At 44.7% G+C, this 19715-nt stretch overlaps 1 protein-coding gene across 1 annotated transcript in view; it reads left to right on the top strand.

Moving 5' to 3' along the window:
* The first annotated feature begins 58 nt into the window (after positions 1–58).
* The window catches only part of SYDE2 (synapse defective Rho GTPase homolog 2), a 31515-nt gene continuing 11858 nt past the window's right edge, over positions 59–19715 (top strand). Inside the window, exons 1-7 of the mRNA XM_019618395.2 lie at positions 59–73; positions 161–584; positions 2356–3078; positions 10806–11905; positions 14367–14493; positions 18550–18731; positions 19434–19665. Of these exons, the coding sequence (XP_019473940.1) occupies positions 59–73; positions 161–584; positions 2356–3078; positions 10806–11905; positions 14367–14493; positions 18550–18731; positions 19434–19665 (2803 nt within the window). The remainder of the gene's footprint in view (positions 74–160; positions 585–2355; positions 3079–10805; positions 11906–14366; positions 14494–18549; positions 18732–19433; positions 19666–19715) is intronic.

Below are 19715 nucleotides of genomic sequence, written 5' to 3' on the forward strand. Positions count from 1 at the left end.
CGGCGGGCGGCGGGGACTGCAGGTAACGAAAAGGGAGCCCCGAGGCGGATGGGGCGCTATGCCGCGCGGGTCGGTGCGTGGAGCGGGCTGCACCGGGCTTCGGAAGTGCCTTTTTTTCCAGAGTTTGCGAAGACTTCGCGTTTGTTTCGAGCAAAAGTAGTGCTGTTCTGCAAGTTCCAACGCGGGCGCGTTTTCACAACGTCGCTCATCCTTCTCGGGACAGAATTCCCCCTTTCCACGAGAGGCCCTCGCTGTCAGAGCGCTGCCCCGTGCGGCTCATCACGCGGCCGTTCGCTGCTCTTCGCCTCATGACCGTTTGCCATGGTCTCGCTTTTGTTTCCTCCCTGTTTTTTTTACACAGCTCGACGCTTACGGACCGTGCTTTGGCCGCGCTGCCGTCCCGCCGCAGTACAGCCCCGCTGTGTGCCGGGCGGTGTGCAGATTGGGCAGGGAGCGGGTGGCTGTTGCAGCCCTGGAGCTGTGCGTTCTGCTGGACCTTGTGCAGTGGGACTGTGAAGGCCGTTCCCCGCTGCGTTATGACCTGAAAAGCAGCGCCTGGCGTTGGGATGAGATGTTTGATATGTGTACGTAATAGGCACGGGATTTGTCGTGACCTCAACTGAGCTGAAGCACTGCATCTGGGTCTCTGGATGTGCTGTGGTGTTCCTGTATTTTAACTTTAGTGATTTATTTGATCTTGTGTAGATGGAGTGGGAGGTGAATTGAGCACCTGCCTGTTTGTCTGCCCTTTTGTTTGTTCACCCGAGCGCTGTGCGGAAGCCTTTTGGGGAGCAGTGCCTCGTTCCGTATTGTGCAGGGTCTGCCTCTGGAAATGCACTGATTGCACTGAACAGAGCCAATGGCGTTCTGCTGAATGAAGCTTTGCTCTGGAGCAGAGAACACGTTCATCACCCCTATAGCTTCTTGAGCTTCATATTTATTTGAATTTCTGGTTACTGTAACAGCTGTTGGCATTTGGGAGTTGCTGTGCTCCGTGGAGCTGCTGCGTGCTCAGATGCTTGCATGTGAAACAGTTTGTTATTAAAATAAACACCCACAGAAGGACTTTCAGGACTGGGGCCAAACTGGAATAAAGGGGAAACAGAGTTTGCAAACACAGCCCTGGATTGCGAGAGCTATGCTTGGAAGACCTAAATGCAAGTGTATCATTTGGATGGGATTCAGTGAGCATTTGCAATCAATGGCTTTTGGCAGAGCTGGCTGATTCGGAGACTGAGAGTGGAGAACTGTGTGCGAGTGCGGCTGAGGCGTGCCCCTGCAAGCAGGAGGTTATTGCAGTGCTCTGCAGCTGCTGCTGACCGCTGTTCCTGCAGGAGGCTCATGTAGGTAGCGCAGTGCGGGGCTGCCCAGGTGTGCACTGAGAACACCACAGCACGGCACTGCTCAGCACACAGTGACAGCAGCGCTGAGTGTGTCTCAGGGTCTGCGGATTGGGGGCTGTGGGTTGACAGCCCTGCAGAGGGCCTCCGTGTCCCTGGCAGTGCAATGAGCGGCAGGTGTTGCTGTCGGTGGGCATACAGATCTGGCATGGTGCATGTTTGTATGGGTGTAGGAGCTATTCCTCAGCTCCATGGAGAAGGGAGGTTTGGGGAAGTCGGGGTAGAAGCACCCTGCCTGTGGAACACCATTACAGGTTTAGCTTTGCTGTAGTGCGGTTGTATCAAGTTTGAAGTTGCGTATAGAGTTTGATTTGTTGATAAATGAAAATTTTGTTGTAAAATGATTTATTTAAAAGCTTTTATTGATTCTTCTTCTCTTCTTTTTGTCCTCACAAACCAAGGGTTATTCATGCCCTGGGCAAAGTGTATGGCAGTAAAGATAGTCCTTGCTGGAGGCTTCTGAGCCAGATAGATCCCCGTCCTTGTTTTCTACTTAAATCCTGCCCTGAGCACAGGGTGTGGCAGTAAGGACAGTCCTTGCTAGAGGCTTCTGAGCCAGATAGATCCCCACCTTTGTTTTCTACTTAAATCTACATTGTACATATGTCGTAGGAACAATAGATAACAAACCCACTGCACACACAAAATTACCAGAGCAAAAAGATCCTTTTCTGCCTAAGTCTGCCTGACCTTTACACAGAGCTCTCACTGCCATTTACCTAAATTACACGGTGTTAAAATACAGCCCAACAAGCCTGACTTTTCATTAATTACACACGTGTTCTGCTTTGGCAGGCTGATGTGTAATCTGATGATAGCATCACCTTGTCTTTTGTCCTTTCGAATGAGGTCTAAGGCGAATGTGATACAATGCTGTATGTCTTCATCTGTCCTGCTAAAAGCAATGCGATATTCTGAGCATTTGTCTCTCCTTCTCTCTCTCCCTTTCTAACAGCAGATCTAATAGAAAATGTATACGTAGCCCCGCGGAGCAGGAAGGAGTCCAAGTCTCCGAAGGCAAGCGAGCTCCCCGAGCACCGGCCACAGATGAACAGCATCACTGTTTCTAAGAAGCGCAACTGGTTGCACCAGAGCAGCCACCGAGCCCCCCGCCTGGAGGGAGAAAGCACGTGTAAGAAGACACCAGGGGCTGTCACCAAGGCCCCACGGTCCCCCAGCCCGCTGCCTGCACCAAGGGTCCGGGGGGCTCCCGCCAGGTCCCCGGGAGGGCCGGAGCGCCCTGTCCTCAGCTGTGGTGCTGCGAGCGCCCTTCCAAATGCCACAGGCTCTGCTGTGCTGCGACGCTGTGCCTTTGACTTTGGTGAAGACAACGATGCAGATGATGAAGGAGAAATATGGTATAACCCCATCCCTGAAGATGATGAGCCGGACGTCTTGAGAGTCCTCCATCCTGCTGCCCATAACCCTGTCACTGCAGACTGCCCTGAAGGCTGCTGCAAAAGCCTGCCTGTCCGGGACCTGGGGCGGGCATTAGGGCCCCTCGATGTTCCCCCATGCTCCTCAGAGAGAGCGGGGGACACTCAGCCTGGCAAGCTGAGTCCTGCCGACACCATGCAGCCTGAAGAGCACTTGCTGCAGCAGCGGCAGAGGTTTGCCTGCAAGCCCCAGAGCGTGCTGGCAGGAGAGGACAATCCTGCATTTAAGTGCCCCTTAGCAGGTAAGAGTGTTTAGGCAGACAAAGATGTCTTATCCTCTGCTTTCTTTGTAAAGAATGATAAGCCTTTCTTATGTTTCTTTTTTCTTTCTCCTCCTTTTGTCTGGATCAAGCACATTTCCAGTAGCAGTGCATGTTATGTTCATTAAAAAGAAAAAGAAAAAAAAAGGAAAAAAAGGGTCAGGTAGGGATATTGATATCTGCTAAATGGAGTGGTACAGTGACTTTTCAGCCAGTTTGCTCACCTGGCATATCCGGATGTGATTTGCCTCTGCCTATGGAGTCAGCTCCAATTTGGAATCCGATTCCAAACAGACCATGTTTGGTCTGGCTCCAAGCTGGCTGAAAAGAAAGGTTTTACCAAGTGGACTTATTTAAGCATATTAATGAGAGGACCCACTTAGTTTACTTTCTGTTAGTTAGTGTGTCTCATTTGGGTCTTGGGTTCCAGCCTTTAAATTGCTTAATATCTTCAGAAGTTTCTTTAACCTACTGTCTGGGATTTTTAATAAATACTTTTTGGGAGATCATATAAATGCTATTTTAATCATCTGCTTTGTGTGGGTATACAGTATTTTTGTAATTCAAAGTGGAGAGGCCCCGGAGCTCATTTCCAGGCTCTCATTCTGCATTGCCCTCTGGAGGAGCTCTGTCCCCCTCCCACTCAGTCCTGGCAAATTGGCCCCAGATCTGTAAGTTCCAGAAGCTGCATTGCCTGGGCTCAGCACAGCGATGGCTTCTGGGAATGGGAGATGTTTTCAGAAGCACCAAAGCAACTTCTGTAAACAGCAGAAGAAAAAGTACTCTGTCCTCTCTTCTGGGAGCTCACATTTTGTTCTCCTTGTGGAAATACTGCTGATCTGAGTGTACTTTCAGTTCCAAAGTATTCTGAGAACATTTATTTAGAAATAATTCACTTTATAGCCTGCATTAAATACTTAGACCAGTTATGTCTGCTTGCAAAATCACTGAAATACCATGCTGTTATTTTTTCAAAGCAGTTTGGAGAGGTCGGGATGTGGGGTTGTTGGGAAAGCCATGAGCACATTCTGCAGACTGTTTGACTCCAATTTAGTCATTAAGCTCTTGATGTATAGGCGATTCTCCTTAAAAAATGAAACCCTTTATGCAAGAAGGGGAATGCCCCTTTTTTTTTAATTCTGAAGAAACATTTATTCCTGAAAGCAAAATTATGTGTTTAAAGTGTCTTTCCTGAAACCAGGAAAAAAGTGTGATGAATTTCCCCCATTAGGTTTGGTATGCTCAGAGCTGATTAAGCTAGTTTAAATGCAGTTCATCTTTTGTATGTATTTAACAGCGACCAGACTGAATGGATGAACTGGTGATGAGATGGATCCCTGCTGCTCAGTAATTGGCTTTATCATGGAGAAGTGATTTTTTTTTTTCCTTTCTTCAGTTAAGGTGTCTGCAGTTATTTTCAGTCAAATTTAAAATGACTGCTCATCCATGTGCAATTACTGCATGAGGGCAACGTGGCCAGTTTAATATTATTTGTGCTTGAACCTTGCTTGAATTACACAGTTGCTGCAAAATAGATGTCTATATAGGTCAAGCAGGAACTCCTAACAAATACTCAGTTACTGCTTTGGGAAAAGTCTGCTTATCTTTGTTACTGCTGTAATTTTATATGTGTCAGTAGTGCTTAGTACTAGAGTGTAAGAGAGATTTTGAGAAGCAAAGACAGAAAAAAGTAAGATACTACAAAAGCCAGTAAAAGACATATTTTCATTTCATTTATTATTATTATTTATATATATAATATATACAATTTTCATTTGATACTATCTTCTTTGGTCAGTGCAAGTAGTTTAACCATTTAAGCTTTAAACAATACTGCCTCATTTGGATCTCAAATTTTGTACAGAGGAAGCAGTCATGCTTTTTTTTTTAAATGGAAACATGAAGAAAAAATATAAAACAGTTTAGTTGCTGAGAGTCTTCCCAAACAAAGTAGTGAATAGATATGTCCTGTAAATGTTTTCTTTAAATGGGGTATAGATTGTAGAGGTGTTGGTTTTCCCATTGTCTTAACTTGCATCATTAGTTCCTAGTGTTAATCGGGTTACTTTCTCCAGTAAAGGCCATGTATGTTAATAGGATTTGTCAGGTAATTCCTTGTTGAATAATTCTAGCCATGCTAGCTTTTAGAAAGGCATAAAAACAGAACAGCCCTATACTACAGCAATTAGGAAACACACTTTTGTTTATGGATTTTGTTTATGTTGAACAGACAAAAGGTGGCAGTAAGAAGAAAATTTGCTAAGGCAGAAATGTAGAAACATAGCACCAGCTCGTGTTCTTAGGGCTACGGGAGAAGAATTTAGGTGGAAATTTACGTGGACTGTGGAGTGTGTTTTTCATATCACATTTAGAATTTTTCAAATGTATAAAGTTTTGAAGTAAATTTTTCTTACGACTGTTTGACTGTATTCTAGTTAAATGTGTTGCTAGATGTCTATATCACTATCAAGGCACTGAAGAATAGCGTCCCTCTGTAGTTCCTTCTTTTGCTATAGTTTACATTGTGGATCTCCAGACAGGGCCTTTTTGGAGAATTTGTAATGCTTTGGATTTTAGTACCAGCATTTAGAGGGCAGGTTTAGACTAGATATTAGAAAGAACTTTTTTACTGTGAGGATGCTGAGACACTGGAATGGGTTGCCTGGCGAGATTATGGATGCCTCCTCCCTGGAGGTGTTCAAGGCCAGGCTGGTTGGGCTTTGAGCAACCTGGTCAAGCGGGAGGTGTCCGTGCCTATAGCAGCGGGTTGGAACTAGGTGATCTTAAAGGTCCCTTCCAACCCAAACCATTCTATGATTATTTCTGAGAGTAGTGCCTAACTGATCAGTGGGGTCATTTCATGTCTGTGTCTCAGAAGCATTCTGCTAGGGCATGCTGATTCTAGCCTGTGAGAACCTTGGCTATGCTTTTGTTACTAAAAATGTATGCTAGCTAGATGTCTGGCTGCAAAATCCTGGCAGGAGTCATTGGAAATTGATTTTTTTTTCAGCGTTGCAGGAGGCGATGGTGCTGTGCTCCAATTTAGCTCCAGCTGGGCACGTACTGGGGTTAATCTAAGCAGTGCTCTTCCTTCACTTAAATGACTGCTCTCCTGGTTTACAAATTTATTGTTTGGGACCCAAATTTTGTAGGCTTGCATGTTGCAAATGATCTTTGTCAACAGGCCAAGAAGTATGTCCTGCTTCTGTAGAGCTGAGCGGCAGGATTTTGGGGGGATGACATGTAGCTTTTGAAGGCTATGGGCCTACCCAGGGATCTGTCTTTGATCCGTTTTGGTGACCTGCTGTAAGGATCTGCTGGGGAGCGAGATTAGGAGTTGTAGCAACCGAAGACTTGAAGTAGTTAATGTAAAGTAGTTATTTATTTCATCCTCTGTTTTGTATGGAATCATGTTTCTATCGTCTTACTGGGGAAACAGAGATACTTTTTATCCCATGTAAGAAACCACGAGGGAAAGAGGACATGGTGCGAGCGGTCCAAAATGAGGCATGCCTGGCACTGGGGCCGATGGCGCTTGGTCCGACGCCAGCATTCTAATGAAGCCTGCTGTGGTCTGTGTGACACGGAGAATCATTAACGTTTAGAATATTTGCCAGGAATTCATTCCTGTTTGCAGATAGCAAGCTCTTAAGCCTGGCGGGTGACCTAAAGTGCTGTTAAACATGCTCGTTGTCCCCTCTCAAGGGGACACCCAGCAGGGGGCACCGAGGACTACGTTGGTGCAGGGTCAGCCCGACAGACTCTTACAGCAGGGCCTGCGTAAAGCAGTGTGTGACTTCTGCTCCTGAAAACGTGACCCCAGCATTGATGGGTTTGTCACGGCTTACTTAGCGTCTGTGTATATTTGGCATTGTACTGGAAGAAAATGAACTACTGTTACAGAGTTCGTAGAGCGTTCTTTATTACCCTTTTAATAGTTTCTCCATCCTTGACTCTGAAGTGCCATGTGGGGTTGAACACAGAGACCAAATTGGTCAAAATGGCAGTTTTCATAGGGGTTAAAAAAGGACTTCTCTTTTAGCAGACTAAGAGAAGATTCTTCATTTTGTTTAGATAATTATTACATAGAAATAATTACATTCTATCCTCATTTAAGAAAGTTTTTTTGCTAATATGGATAATGGAGCTTACTTGCCTTGCATCTTAGTTGAAGTTGCTTGCATTTGATATAGCATGAATTCTCTTAGAACTGTTTTCAGCTTTGCAGTGAGTCTTTCTATCAGAGTGGATGTAGAACTATCCGAGGATGAAATGGGCCTGAGCTGGAGTAAGTTACCAGCCTTTGGCATCAGTAGAACCGTGTTATTTGTGTCAGCTGAGGATCCAGATCGGTATCCCTTCTGGAATCTAGCACAGAAAAACAGTATCCTTTTTTTCACTCAGCTGTCATTTGCAGTGAGAATGATTTTGAGCTGTTTGGGCTTTTCTGTTCTGATTTGTTGCTTTTGGGGGAAAAAGAAAAAAAAAGTTTTTCCAAGGAATACATTGGGTTGACTTTTAAAAAAAGAAAAGTAAAAAATCTCAGACAAAGGGAAGCTTTGGTTTTGAAAATTATAGCCACTTAGTACAAGCTGTATTTTTTTCCTCTTTCTAAAGTGAAGTGGCCTATAAGTTAGCTCTCATGTCATTTTTCTAGGAATACAGTTTCAGTGTCAGATGCAGCATGCTTATTAAGTATTTCAGGACGATGGCAGGAAAAATGAAATTACATATGAGCTTCAGTTGGGTCAGAGCTCAGCATTTCCCTTAGTTATTATGAGCATGGCTGTTTGGTATTTTAATAGCTCTCTGTGATGAGGAACTGTTTTCTGACTTACTCATCTCATCTTGGGGTCCCAAAAATAAATCACACACTTCTCATGAGCTTTAGAGTTACTCAAAACTCTTCCTTAAGCGAAGAGGAACGTTGCACGTAGAATGGGATAATCAAATATGCCTGTAACGTAGCAGGCATTGTTGGCAGGCAGACTGACAGTGTCACGTCCACCCAGGCACAGAGGGACAATGCTAAGCTGGGCCAGAGATGAATGCTACCGTGTGGGATCACAGCGTGTGCCTGACAGGCTGTGTGCTGTGAGTTTGCCTGCTGTTCCCGTAGGGCAGATCTATGTAGGTGAGGTTTTGGGCTCTGCTGTCCCCTGGCCATGAGGGGAAGGGCAGCTGATGGCTGTGGAGCACCTCATGTCCAGGGGCCACCTGCCTCTGTGGCTGTGGAGAGTCTTTGTCATGCTGTGGAACAAATAAAAGCTGTGGGCTTTACTCATCCACCTGAACCAGCTCAAAGAGGCAGCCCTGGTGCAAAGTCATTTGGCTCAGTGCAGTGCTTGGTCTCTGACTTGTCCGATGGCAAGCCATGCATCCCTGGGTTGGGGCATCCTACAAAAGCTGCTTTCTTCTGCTCTTTGTGCAGCTGATGCTGCCAGGAAGTGCGAGGCAGATGTGCGGAATGCATTGTCAGCTGCACCTCATCATCGCCCCCCTGCTGACTGGGTTATCGTTGGCACCCCAGTGCCTCTGGTGCTTCCCCTCCTTCTGCCAGCCTTCCCTAAGGCATTTCTGAAGTGTCAGATGCCACCTGTGTGGAACAGAAAGGAAGCTGGGCAAAGTGACCAGGCTGGGAAATGGAATGTGACGTGACTGCGCTGAAGGTCCCTATTGCAGCTTGTTAGCAGTCATCGTGTGTGCATTTGGAAATGGTGTCCGTACCTCAGCACATCGCTGGTGTTAGTGCGGGCATGACACTTGTGGGATTGGTCCCACACAACCAGCTTCTGTCAGCTCTGTGTTTTGTTTTAACCCCTTTGCGCTGAAGGCAGCAGAAGTCATACCTGTGAAAGCCAGAATGTCAGATTGCCTCTGCACCTCTTCTGAGATGGAGGGAAGTTGAATGGGCTGGCTTGCTTTGCTAAGCCCGTGCCAGAGGCGTGGGGCAGAAAGGGAAGGTGAATGTCAGCACAGCACCGGCTGCTGTGGGGTGTTCTGGGTGAGCACAGCTATACCGCAATCTGCAGCACAAGCAAGGCTTTGTCCAGCTCTGTCATACCCCGTGTCTCCTGCCAGCTGCTGCCAGAACAGCAGGCAAGGAACTCCTCCAAGAAATGCAGAGCTAAAGGCATTTTCCTCCGTTGCTCTGGAAAACAGATACTGTGTGCTGTTCTTTATGACTGAAACTTTGCTATAAAAGCGCTCTTTTAAGCAAATAGTGATTGGGACTGAATTAATAGTGACTGGAATTAGACAGTAAGCATCAGAAAAATCTGTAAAAGAAGCTGCTGTAAAGAATGAGTTGCTGTGTACCTCTTTCCTTCCCTGTACGCACTGTGAGTAGGGTTTGCCTTTCCTCAATGAGCAACGGGGTGGATTCCCCCTGCTAACACAGGCATAGGCCCCTGGTCTCTGAGCAGCTGGGGCAGCTGCAGCAGCAGGGCTGAGTGTGACCGGAGGCTCTGGTTCCCATGAGTGCTGCCAGAGCTTGCCTGGGATGAAGGGATGGGATGGTTGTTCTTACAAAAGCCACTCTTAGTTTCTCGGGGGATAGAAAAGTGGCTTGAAATGAGAGTACTCATGAAATTTTATTTGTTCTGGCCTCAGTTTCCATCTTGCACACTACAGCAACTCAAGTGAATCCACTGCCTTTTCTGCAGTCATTACTGCCTCATGCTGGTGGCAAGAAGAAAGGCTTGAGCTGAAACTCAATCTTTGGGTTTTCTTAAACATTCAAGCATGACGAGAACTACAAGTTCATTTCTCTATGAGTCATGCACAGAATTTACTGATAACAACTTCTTATTCTGATTGTATCCCTTCATTTCTGCACTGTCAAATGAATATAGATGTTTTGTTTTTTTTCTCTCATTCTTTTCCTCTTCAACATCAGTGCCTTCTGTTACAGTTACTTTTGTTCCTTGAAAAGAGATTTTCCAAAAGATTTCCCACCATGGAACCGTATAACTTGAAGCCCTGTCATAGGGTGGCTGTGCCAGGAAAGAGGGAAAATTGCTGGCAAGAACGAGGCAGTGCACAGTGCAGCTTTTGGAATAAATAAGTCCTTGTTGCTTTCCTGCTCCTCCCTGCAGCAGAAAAGGGGAGCTGAAAGAAACAAGAAAAGAGGGGTGAGACGCTTCTCCAGAGTTCTTTTGGGTAAGAGAGGGAAACGGAAAGTAGTGTAGCAGTATCCTTTACCAGGGGGATGTGCATGTTTCCTTTAGACTTGAGAGGGCAATGCTGATGTGTTAATCTTTGTTGCTAACTGCTTTGTGGGCAGAAGTGCACTTGTCATTTTCCAGTGCTTTCCCTTTGAAGACTCATTTCATTGCACCTGGGCCCCAGGAATGCAATTGTGTCTGCCTGGATGAGAGGGATGTAACACAAATGGACAAGAGCTGAATGCAGTGGGTGAAATAGCTCATTTGTTTATTTGTAGTTTCTGGCTCTTTCATCTCTATAGAGCAGAACAAATCAGGCTTCTGACTATGAACTGCCAAATTTGGCTGCACAGGTCAACAGAGTACAACACTCTGGGAGCTTGTTAATATCTCTAACTGGTGAATGACAGTCATCTGAATGAATTGCATTTATCAAGTTAAGACAAATCAAAGTGTTCTCCTCTAGTTCAGTATTTATTTTCATTACTGTCAACTGCACTTACAGAACATTTGTTTATTCTCTTTAATTTTTTTTTCCTAAAGGGCCTGGAGTTGTACTTGCACACAAGATTGATATACCAATAACAGAAGTTTCTCCTCCAAGTCCTAGTCCCTTGAAAAAAAGTGGATCAATCAATTGGCCTTTCCCCGATCGAATTAAATCTCCCAGAACTGTGAGGAAGCTTTCCATGAAAATGAAAAAACTGCCAGAACTCAGCAGGAAGCTGAGTGTCAAGGGAACTTCAAGCCATAATAGCTCAGATAATCCTTCTTCCCTGCTGAAAGGGAGCTCTCGGGATACAAGCCATACAGCGTCTTTGCCATCTTCTGGAAACTCAACTGCAGCTGCCAGCAGGAATGTCATAAGTCGTTACCATCTCGACAGTAGTGTGTCATCGCAGCACACCTACAAAAAGAAGAGCTCGAGGAGTTCCAAATCCTCCAGCAAAGGGGGTTACCTCAGTGACGGTGACTCTCCTGAACTTTTAACCAAATCAGGCAAACATGGACATGAAACCAAGTGTGGGAAAGGAAAAGAGAGCTTTCCAAGTAACAGTGGTAAAACGGAGATAGATATCGATGCTTTCAGGCACTACAACTTTTCTGATCAACCTAAGTGTTCCCAGTACATCTCTGGACTTATGAGCATTCACTTTTATGGTGCTGAGGACTTGAAACCACCAAAAATAGACTCAAAAGATGTCTTTTGTGCAATACAGGTTGACTCAGTAAACAAAGCAAGAACAGCCCTGCTTACATGTAGGACAACATTTCTAGATATGGACCACACATTCAACATAGAAATTGAAAATGCTCAGCACTTAAAGCTGGTGGTGTTCAGCTGGGAGCCTACCCCACGGAAAAACCGTGTTTGTTGTCATGGCACCGTGGCTCTTCCTACTCTCTTTCGAGTGACAAAAACACACCAGCTGGCTGTCAGACTGGAACCAAGGGGGCTTATTTATGTCAAACTGTCACTTATGGAACAATGGGAGAACTCTCTCGACGGTTTGGATGCAGATCGGGAACCAGTGATGTTTGGTGTAGATGCTCGAAAAGTGGTAGAGAAGGAAAATACAGGCCTGATGGTGCCGCTTTTAATTCAGAAATGCGTAATGGAAATTGAAAAAAGGGGCTGCCAGGTACTGTATATATCTTAATGTTTTGTTATTATAGCTGTGTCTGGATCTCTGCTGCAGATCTTTGCACTGTTACTTCTGGAGCAGGAGTGGTTTTTAACTTATTTTCTTGCTCTCATTGTGTGGTGAATGCCAGTCATTGTACTGGGGGAAGAATAGCAGGACTGTGAAATCAGTGCTTCCAACTTTGCTCTTGTAAAGGAGAAGAACACTTGCTCACGGTAGCTTTAGGACTGCACACCCAGCCTGTAGAGTCACCCTCAAAATATGGCAGAGCTGAGATTAGGATTTGGAAATGTCTGAGGCACAGATCGTTACTTAAGGACATCTTGTACTGACATGCAAGGAGTATGGTACTCCCTCCCTTGATGCAAAGCATGAAGATGAGGAAGAGCTATGGGGAAGATAGGTTATTTGTTTCCTCACACTGCTTCTCCTAGCCTTTCTTCAAGTTGTCCTTAGGATTAGGAAAGGCAGTAAGGCCCACTGTGTTCTCTTCATCTTAATGCAACTTATTTCAGTTGGTGTAACCCAATGGAGAAAAAATGTTGTAGAAACAAATCCCCAGCTACAGATGCTAGACTAGAAATTTCTTAGGAAGGAAGATGTGCAGTGCTAAGGACAAACGTTGCCCCTTGGTAATTCATTTGAAATTGTGAGGGGACTTCTACATACTGCTCCGTAGACTGTGAGCCCTTGGTTTCTGTTTCTGAGCCTGTTACTGCTCAGGTGAAATTGAGAGGTAATCACAACTACCACTGTTACTACTTTTAATTGCCAACAGTTTGGCTGTAGTTTCCCGGTGTTAAGAAATTAATGGCTACTTATAGCCTAGATCAGAATATGCAAACGGGAATGGTATTTGTATGTAATTACTTTGTTGAAAGTCAGTAGTGATAATAATTGTGTGATTCTCATTGTACTTCTCCTAACATGCAAACCAGTGGAAAAAAGAAGTTGTATTCTTTCCAGTATTTGTGTCTCATGGTTTCAGTGTTTTATTTTGGGCTTACTAGCACTTAGTCATGCAAATGATTTTGGGTAATCAAGACATCACTGGTAATGAGGCGACTGGGATCTGAGCTGTCTGTGTGCACCTGGTGCTTATGAGCATAAAATCTAATTTGTGCATTTGCTCAGGGAGAAATAAAAATGCAAAATATACTGTTAACTTTTAACCATGCACTTTTCTGACCTTTTGATTTTCTCTTAGAATGCAGACTACTGTCGTGATATGTCATCTCCACCTGACTTTCAGAATAGCGTTACAAAACTTGGTTGAAATTTTCGTAGGCAAATATCAGGTCTGATTTGGTCTTGGGGAAGAGAGGGTACAAATTCCATTGAGTGACTTTCCATGTATTTAAGCAGGAATTAATGTATGGCCAGACAAATACTCTTTTTTGCAAACCTGGATGTGCACATTCTAAGCCAGCACAGACTGTGTCAAGTTTTGAGCTGGTTGGTTGTTCAAGTCCACAGTGTTTTGGGACTAACCATGTGTTGTTCGGTACATCTGCCTGTAATTAAATTAAAATAATATATGTAAGATTTAGCTCTTCTCAGTCATGGTGGTGATGAAAATGGAAAATACAGCAACAAAAAAATGCAAAATTGGAGTGTGTGAAAGCAGATAATTGACTTAGTAATATAGTCCAGATGTGTTATGGAGTCACTCCTATCATCTTGAGCATATGAAGTAACCCTTGCTTCACATTAAATGTTACATGTCATTTGAAATGTGGAAGTCAGCATCTTGTCATCTTTAAAATAACAACTTGGGAATGTCATTAGAATGGAGTATTCGTAATTCTCTTGAAATCCTTTCCACCAACATCAAGCAAAGTTTTAGTTACATCTAGCTTTTTCCTGTAGGAAAATGTTAAGGGTTTTTTTCCTTAAGAGATTTATGACATCTCTTGTTTATTAGGCAGTTGGTTGTGCTGCTACCTTTTTCTACTAATGATTAATAACAATTTTGGAACATGTTCTAATATCCTTCAAAATGCTTCTTCTCTTCATTTCTGCTTAGGGCCCAGTTTTATCTTACATAATTATGCAGTTATTACTAGAAAAAACGATGGTGATCTGAATGCGTAGGATAAGAGGAGAATTATGTTTATCTTTATTTCTTTGTTTCCCAGTTTTTACATAAAAGCAAAGTCCGAGTGGATTCTGAATTACCTGGTGCTGTGCTTCTGGCTTACAGCTTGGGATGGCTCAGTGAACACTGCTCAGGATGTCCCCTGCTGCAGAAAGCTTTGGCATTAGTCACTTGCCTGTCAGCTGCCTCTTGAGTAACTTTTGATGGTGTACACGATCAATTAATATTAGCAGTTGGCATTGTTTGAGTTTGCTTAACAGTTGTTTGAACATCTTGCTGCACTTCCCAGGTGAGGCCAAACATGATATGCGTTCTGCTTTGCGGGGATAACTGATGTGGAGCTGTGGTTCTTGCCCATAGGTTGTAGGCCTGTATCGGCTGTGTGGCTCTGCAGCAGTTAAGAAGGAGCTTCGAGAGGCGTTTGAGAGGGACAGCAAGGCGGTGACTCTCTCTGAAAGCCGGTACCCAGATATTAATGTGATAACAGGTAACGATTTGACTTCTCTTCCAGTATATAATTTTGACATGTTTGTAATATACCTTTCAGAAGGTGAGGCTCTGAACTAGTCTTCTGTTGTTGTTTAACAAGCCGTTAAGTGCTTCTCTGTACTGCGAAAGCAAGCTCAGTAACGTCGGAGGTGTGTATTCAAGTAGCTGTGATTGGGAGGGAGGAGGATGGAGTTCCACTGACCCATGAAACTTGGTGTAGGAAGGGAACTGCACAAGGTGGGGGCTTTCACAGTAGCATCCTGGTGAAGGAGAGGGGCTGGGGGCAGAGGAGCAGGAGGTCTGACAAAAGTTCTCTTCACCTGCCCCAGCTTTTTAAGGGAGTGTTGGTGCCCAGTACAGCTGAAATTGTCAGGTGTTTTTGTGACTTAAAGGCCAAACAGTTTTGTAGCTGTTGATGATATTTGTTATGTAAACCAAAGTTGAGCTGAGTTCAGGGATCGAGGAGTAAACTAATCGCTTGAGTCAATTAGACAAGAACATTTCATTACTTCCAACCCAGTGATGGAAAATGTTAACATCAGCAGCCAGGGTGTAAATTTTCTGTGCTGGAGCACTTTGTGACATTCAGAGGCATTGAGCAGTTCTATCCCATTTGATTGTTTCACTGCAGTGTATTGGGAATTAATTTTGTGTTCAGTACGTTTTGTAATTATTCTAGGTACTGTCAGAAGATACTGCCCAGTGGCATTTTCTTTGTTAACCAAACCTTTTGTACAGACCCAGCAGGTCAGTTCACCTGCCTCACGATTGGGCTCATCATTGCTCACCAGCACTGGTGTTCTCAGCACCAGAATCTTGACTTGTGTTGCACTCCGCCGTGTGTGATGCATCCCCTATCGGGAGAAGATGAACAGAAGAAGTAAATAATAGAAATGATCTTTTAACTTAATGCTTTTCTTCTCTTTGCAAATAGATTCGTGAAAGAAGCAGTGATGATTTCTAACATGATGATATTTATTATTCTTGAAAACTTTTCTCAATTTTAGTAAATCAATTGTGCAATAAAACAGCAGAAACTGTCTGATGTTGACTTGTAAGCAGACAAATGTGAAACAGATTCTTCAAATATAAATTTTTGGCTAATGAAATATTTGACCTATTTGATGTTTGTTGCAGTAATGAAGAAGGCATTGCACTCCCGTGTCTACCAGAAATGATATAGAGCAGAACTATTTGCAGAAATGTTTCAGAAATATCGTGAGGAAGGGTGTCGAGGCTTCCTTGTATGTGTACAGAAGAACCTGAAATGCATCACAAGCACTTTGTCCCCAGAGGCACTGTGCACTCAGAATCCGCTGTTATTGATAGAAGCTGAGCTCAGAGCTGCAGGAGTGCTCAGTGGAGACAGCAGGCCTTGTCAGGGCAGCAGTGCCAGTCTCTCTGTGCTTTCTGTCATGGGTTTATGATGTGGTGCTCAATCTGAAAAGTGTACTTTAATGCCACGCTACCATCTCTTTAAGCCACACTGATGAGGGTGAGCCGTTCTCTGCTTAGCTGTGGGCAGCACGGTTTGGGCATAAAGGTGAGGCAGCAGTTTTGTGCTGGCAGAGCTGGGCTACCTGCTACGCTCAGCATGGGAGGAAAGAGCCCGCAGAGCACAATCTCACTGTACAGGGAGCCTGGGCAATGGCTGTTTGCCCCGGTTCTTCATGCTGTGTTTGCGGTGCTGAGGTTGCATCTCATGACTCGTACTTTCCTAAGCCAAAGCATTTGTTCCATAGAATGTGAATCCTCAGCATAAATCTTGGCGCATTTGGAGAGAAGTGCTTTCCTGTGTCCTTTTTGAAATTTGAGTAGCTCTGTTTTTCCAGATGATTATACAGATATATTTTTTTTTTTTGACAGCTCTCCAAAGACCAAAGAATGAGCATTTAATGATTAAATCTTTACTGAGAACTGCCCCTGGGGTTGGCACAGGCTTACAGAGGCACTCGTGGCTCAAAACCAAGTGCGCTGCCAGTTTTAGGAGCTGACCAGTAGAAGTGGTTGCATCATGTCTGTTCTCATCCGTGTGAATTCATATCTCTAAATAAAGCGTGTAACACTGTTAACAGCTCAGTGGGCCAGAAAAATGAGGGATCACTGAAGTGGATGGTAATCTCAGCTTGCTGTCTCCATTTGCTTTGTAGGGTGAGGGCTCGTGGCGAGGAGAACGTGCCAGTGGGTTAGCAGCAGGAAGTATGGCTTCCTGCAAGAAAACAGGGCTAATTTGGCAGAGTGAATAGCAAAAACATGTAGAAAGGCCAAAGGGCATTAGTGGCTTCCGAGCTGCCCGTTACCCAGGGACACTGAGGAACGTGATTTAATGACATGATGTTCATGGGTGGACTAGGTGATCTGGTGGTCTCTTCCAGCCTTAATGATTCTATCGGTTCTATGATTCTAAGGTCCTTCAGCAGGTGGTAGACTTGTGTTTGTGGTTGCTGTCAGAGGAATTCTCAGTCATCGGCTGTGACTGTTGCAGTAGCACTAGCTGATCTGACTTGGACGTATCTTTAGTCCTTTCCTGCTGAAAACTGATTCCGAATTTGGGCTTCCCTACCCAAAGGATGGCAGCGTCAGCATTTCCTGCTGGTGCTTTGTGTAGATAAGAGGGAAAGGCATCTCAGGCTGTGCTGTGCTGTGCCTCCTCTGCCACATTGCTCTCATTTTCACCTGTGGATGCACGTGGGACACTTCTGAATTGAGATGAAATATCATTGGTGGGAAGGGAGGAATGTGAATAAGTTACTAAACAGAAGCGTAATATGCCACTTCTGTAACTGCTCTGCATAAAAACAGAAAACCCCAAAGCAAATAAAGAAGCCCACAGGAATTTGTGTTCAGGAAAACATAGAGCTGGCTGGTTTTGTTTCTCAGATCCTTGCCAGTAGGTTCCTATGTTGTGCTGGGGGGGCTGTGTGCTGGCTGCTGGCCTGCCCAGCTGGAGGGGCTGTACAGGGCACTACTGCCAGGTTTGCACTGCTCGTGGGGCAGGGCCTGGCTGGCTGCCTCTGCACTGGGTGCAATCCTCATTTCTCAGTGGTACCAGTTACACAGCGAGAAGCCACTGCAAACGTGCCTGCAAAGGGGAAACATTAGCTTCCATTCCTTGTATTTTTTATAAACAGGCTCATAAAAAGCTTTCTGCAGTGTGATTCAGTTTGCAGTTAAGTTATGAAGACAGAATTGATATGAACTGTTGCTTTATCATATAGCAGAACATGACAGCATTTACATTGATTTGGGGTTTTCCAGAGCTACGTGGAGCGTGTGCCAAAAAATCTTCTATCTTTACAAGTGTGCCTTATCTGAGGACAGACTGCTCTGTTAATTAGTGTCCTCTTTCAAAAGGTTTTTTAATGCATCATTTCTTAACAAACTTAAGTTGTAATCTAGCTGAATGGGCAGATATTTATGGTCTGAATGCTTTTTCTTTATGCTTTTAGAGGACAATAAGAGCTTTTAGTGCTGGCTGTGCTGGATGCGCTGCCCCATGGCATTATGTTTGTGTGATTTCCAGGGCCAAGCAGAAGTGTTCTGCTGGGTTTTTCTTCTTATAGTTGCTGAAATTGGCTCACACTGAAGCGTAGCCAGCTTTTAGCATCAACTTGCATGAATGCGGACACTCGGTTCCTTCTCATTTGTTTGCATCTGTGAAGGCATAAAAGCTGGATGCAGTGCTGCCGGGTTGTTGCGTCCTGCAGAAAGCACCTCTCTTCCAGCTCTGGAGATGCAGCTGTACATAGTGCAGCTGGGAGAGCCCGGTGCTGGGATGGCAGCAAGGACGAGAGTGCTGCAGAGCTGCAGGCGCAGAGCTGCCCGCTGGCTGTAGCCAGTGCCTGTCCTGTGCAGAGAGCTGCTGCTTGGCTTGCTGGTGTTATTCTACCCTTACTGCCTCCTCCTGTCCCCAGCCCCTGAATTTGTCACTGGCATGAAGAATTTTCCTGGAAGATATGTGATTTCTGTGTGCCTTAGTGCTTCCAACCCAACCCATTCCAAACAGTGAACATGCAGCTTGATAACAGCAGCTGTTCTTGTACGTCTTCTGAAGGTGTCCTAAAGGATTACCTGCGAGAGCTGCCCTCTCCACTGATAACCAAACAGCTCTATGAAGCAGTGGTGGATGCCATGGTGAAAAATCCCTTGAAGATGGCAGCTGCTGGTTGTGAAAATGACCCGAGTGACTCTGAGCACACAGCAGCCCTTCTGGATTGCCTCCCAGATGTTGAGAAGGTGAGTGGTATTAATGGGGTCAAGTAATGGTAAATTGCCAGCTTCAGAAAATAAAGGAGTACTTTCACACTGGATTTAAAACATGTCAAAACATGTACAACTATTTTCTGAAAACACGGATTTGTAATGCTCCAAGTCTTTGAAAATACTTCAAGAGGGAAAGTATCTGGCCATAACTTTCATTTAAGTGAACCTTTACAGATTGTCTCTGGAAGCTAAGCAGTAAAAATGGCACTATTTTATTTTTAGATTTCAGGTAAGCTGTTCTCATTTACAGCAGGACTGGGTGGCCAAACAGCTAGCAATGGGTTATTTTTGTTGAAAGCTAAGTAAACTTCTGGAGGCTTGTTCTGACGCTGAAGTCTTTCTAAGGGTTTCTTCATCTTCTAATATATCTGGCTTGCCTGTACTGCTTCTGCAATCTCTCCCTTCTTTGATATCTCCTCTCCGCTGCTAGAAAACTCCTTCATGTAGAACTGAGATCAGAGGTAAGAAACGAGATGAATTCTACCAGAAACTCTGTCCTACTTTGTCTCCTCTGTGACAGTCTAACACAGCTCTTATTCAGCATTTAGGCGTTCCACTGCTGGGTGTTGATAGAAAAGCTTGAGCTATTAGCCTTGGTGTTATCCCTCTAGAGCAGTGATGTTAAGGTGACAGTGCTGCAGTATTGTGTTGCGCAATGAGCGTTTTGTTCTGCAGGCTACCCTGAAGATGCTGTTGGATCACCTGAAACTGGTGGCTTCTTACCACGAAGTAAATAAGATGACATGCCAGAACTTAGCTGTGTGCTTTGGGCCTGTGTTACTGAGCCAGAGGCAGGAGACCACCAACCACAACAACAGAGTCTTCACAGACTCAGAGGAGCTCGCTAGTGCCTTGGACTTCAAAAAACACATAGAAGTTCTTCACTATTTACTGCAGCTGTGGCCAGGTACTGTTTCACTGATCTAATCAGGGGGAACTGTCAAACTGTTGCTGTAT

Source organism: Meleagris gallopavo, chromosome 10 (assembly GCF_000146605.3).
Source record: "Meleagris gallopavo isolate NT-WF06-2002-E0010 breed Aviagen turkey brand Nicholas breeding stock chromosome 10, Turkey_5.1, whole genome shotgun sequence".
In the NCBI taxonomy this organism is placed as follows: Eukaryota; Metazoa; Chordata; class Aves; order Galliformes; family Phasianidae; genus Meleagris; species Meleagris gallopavo.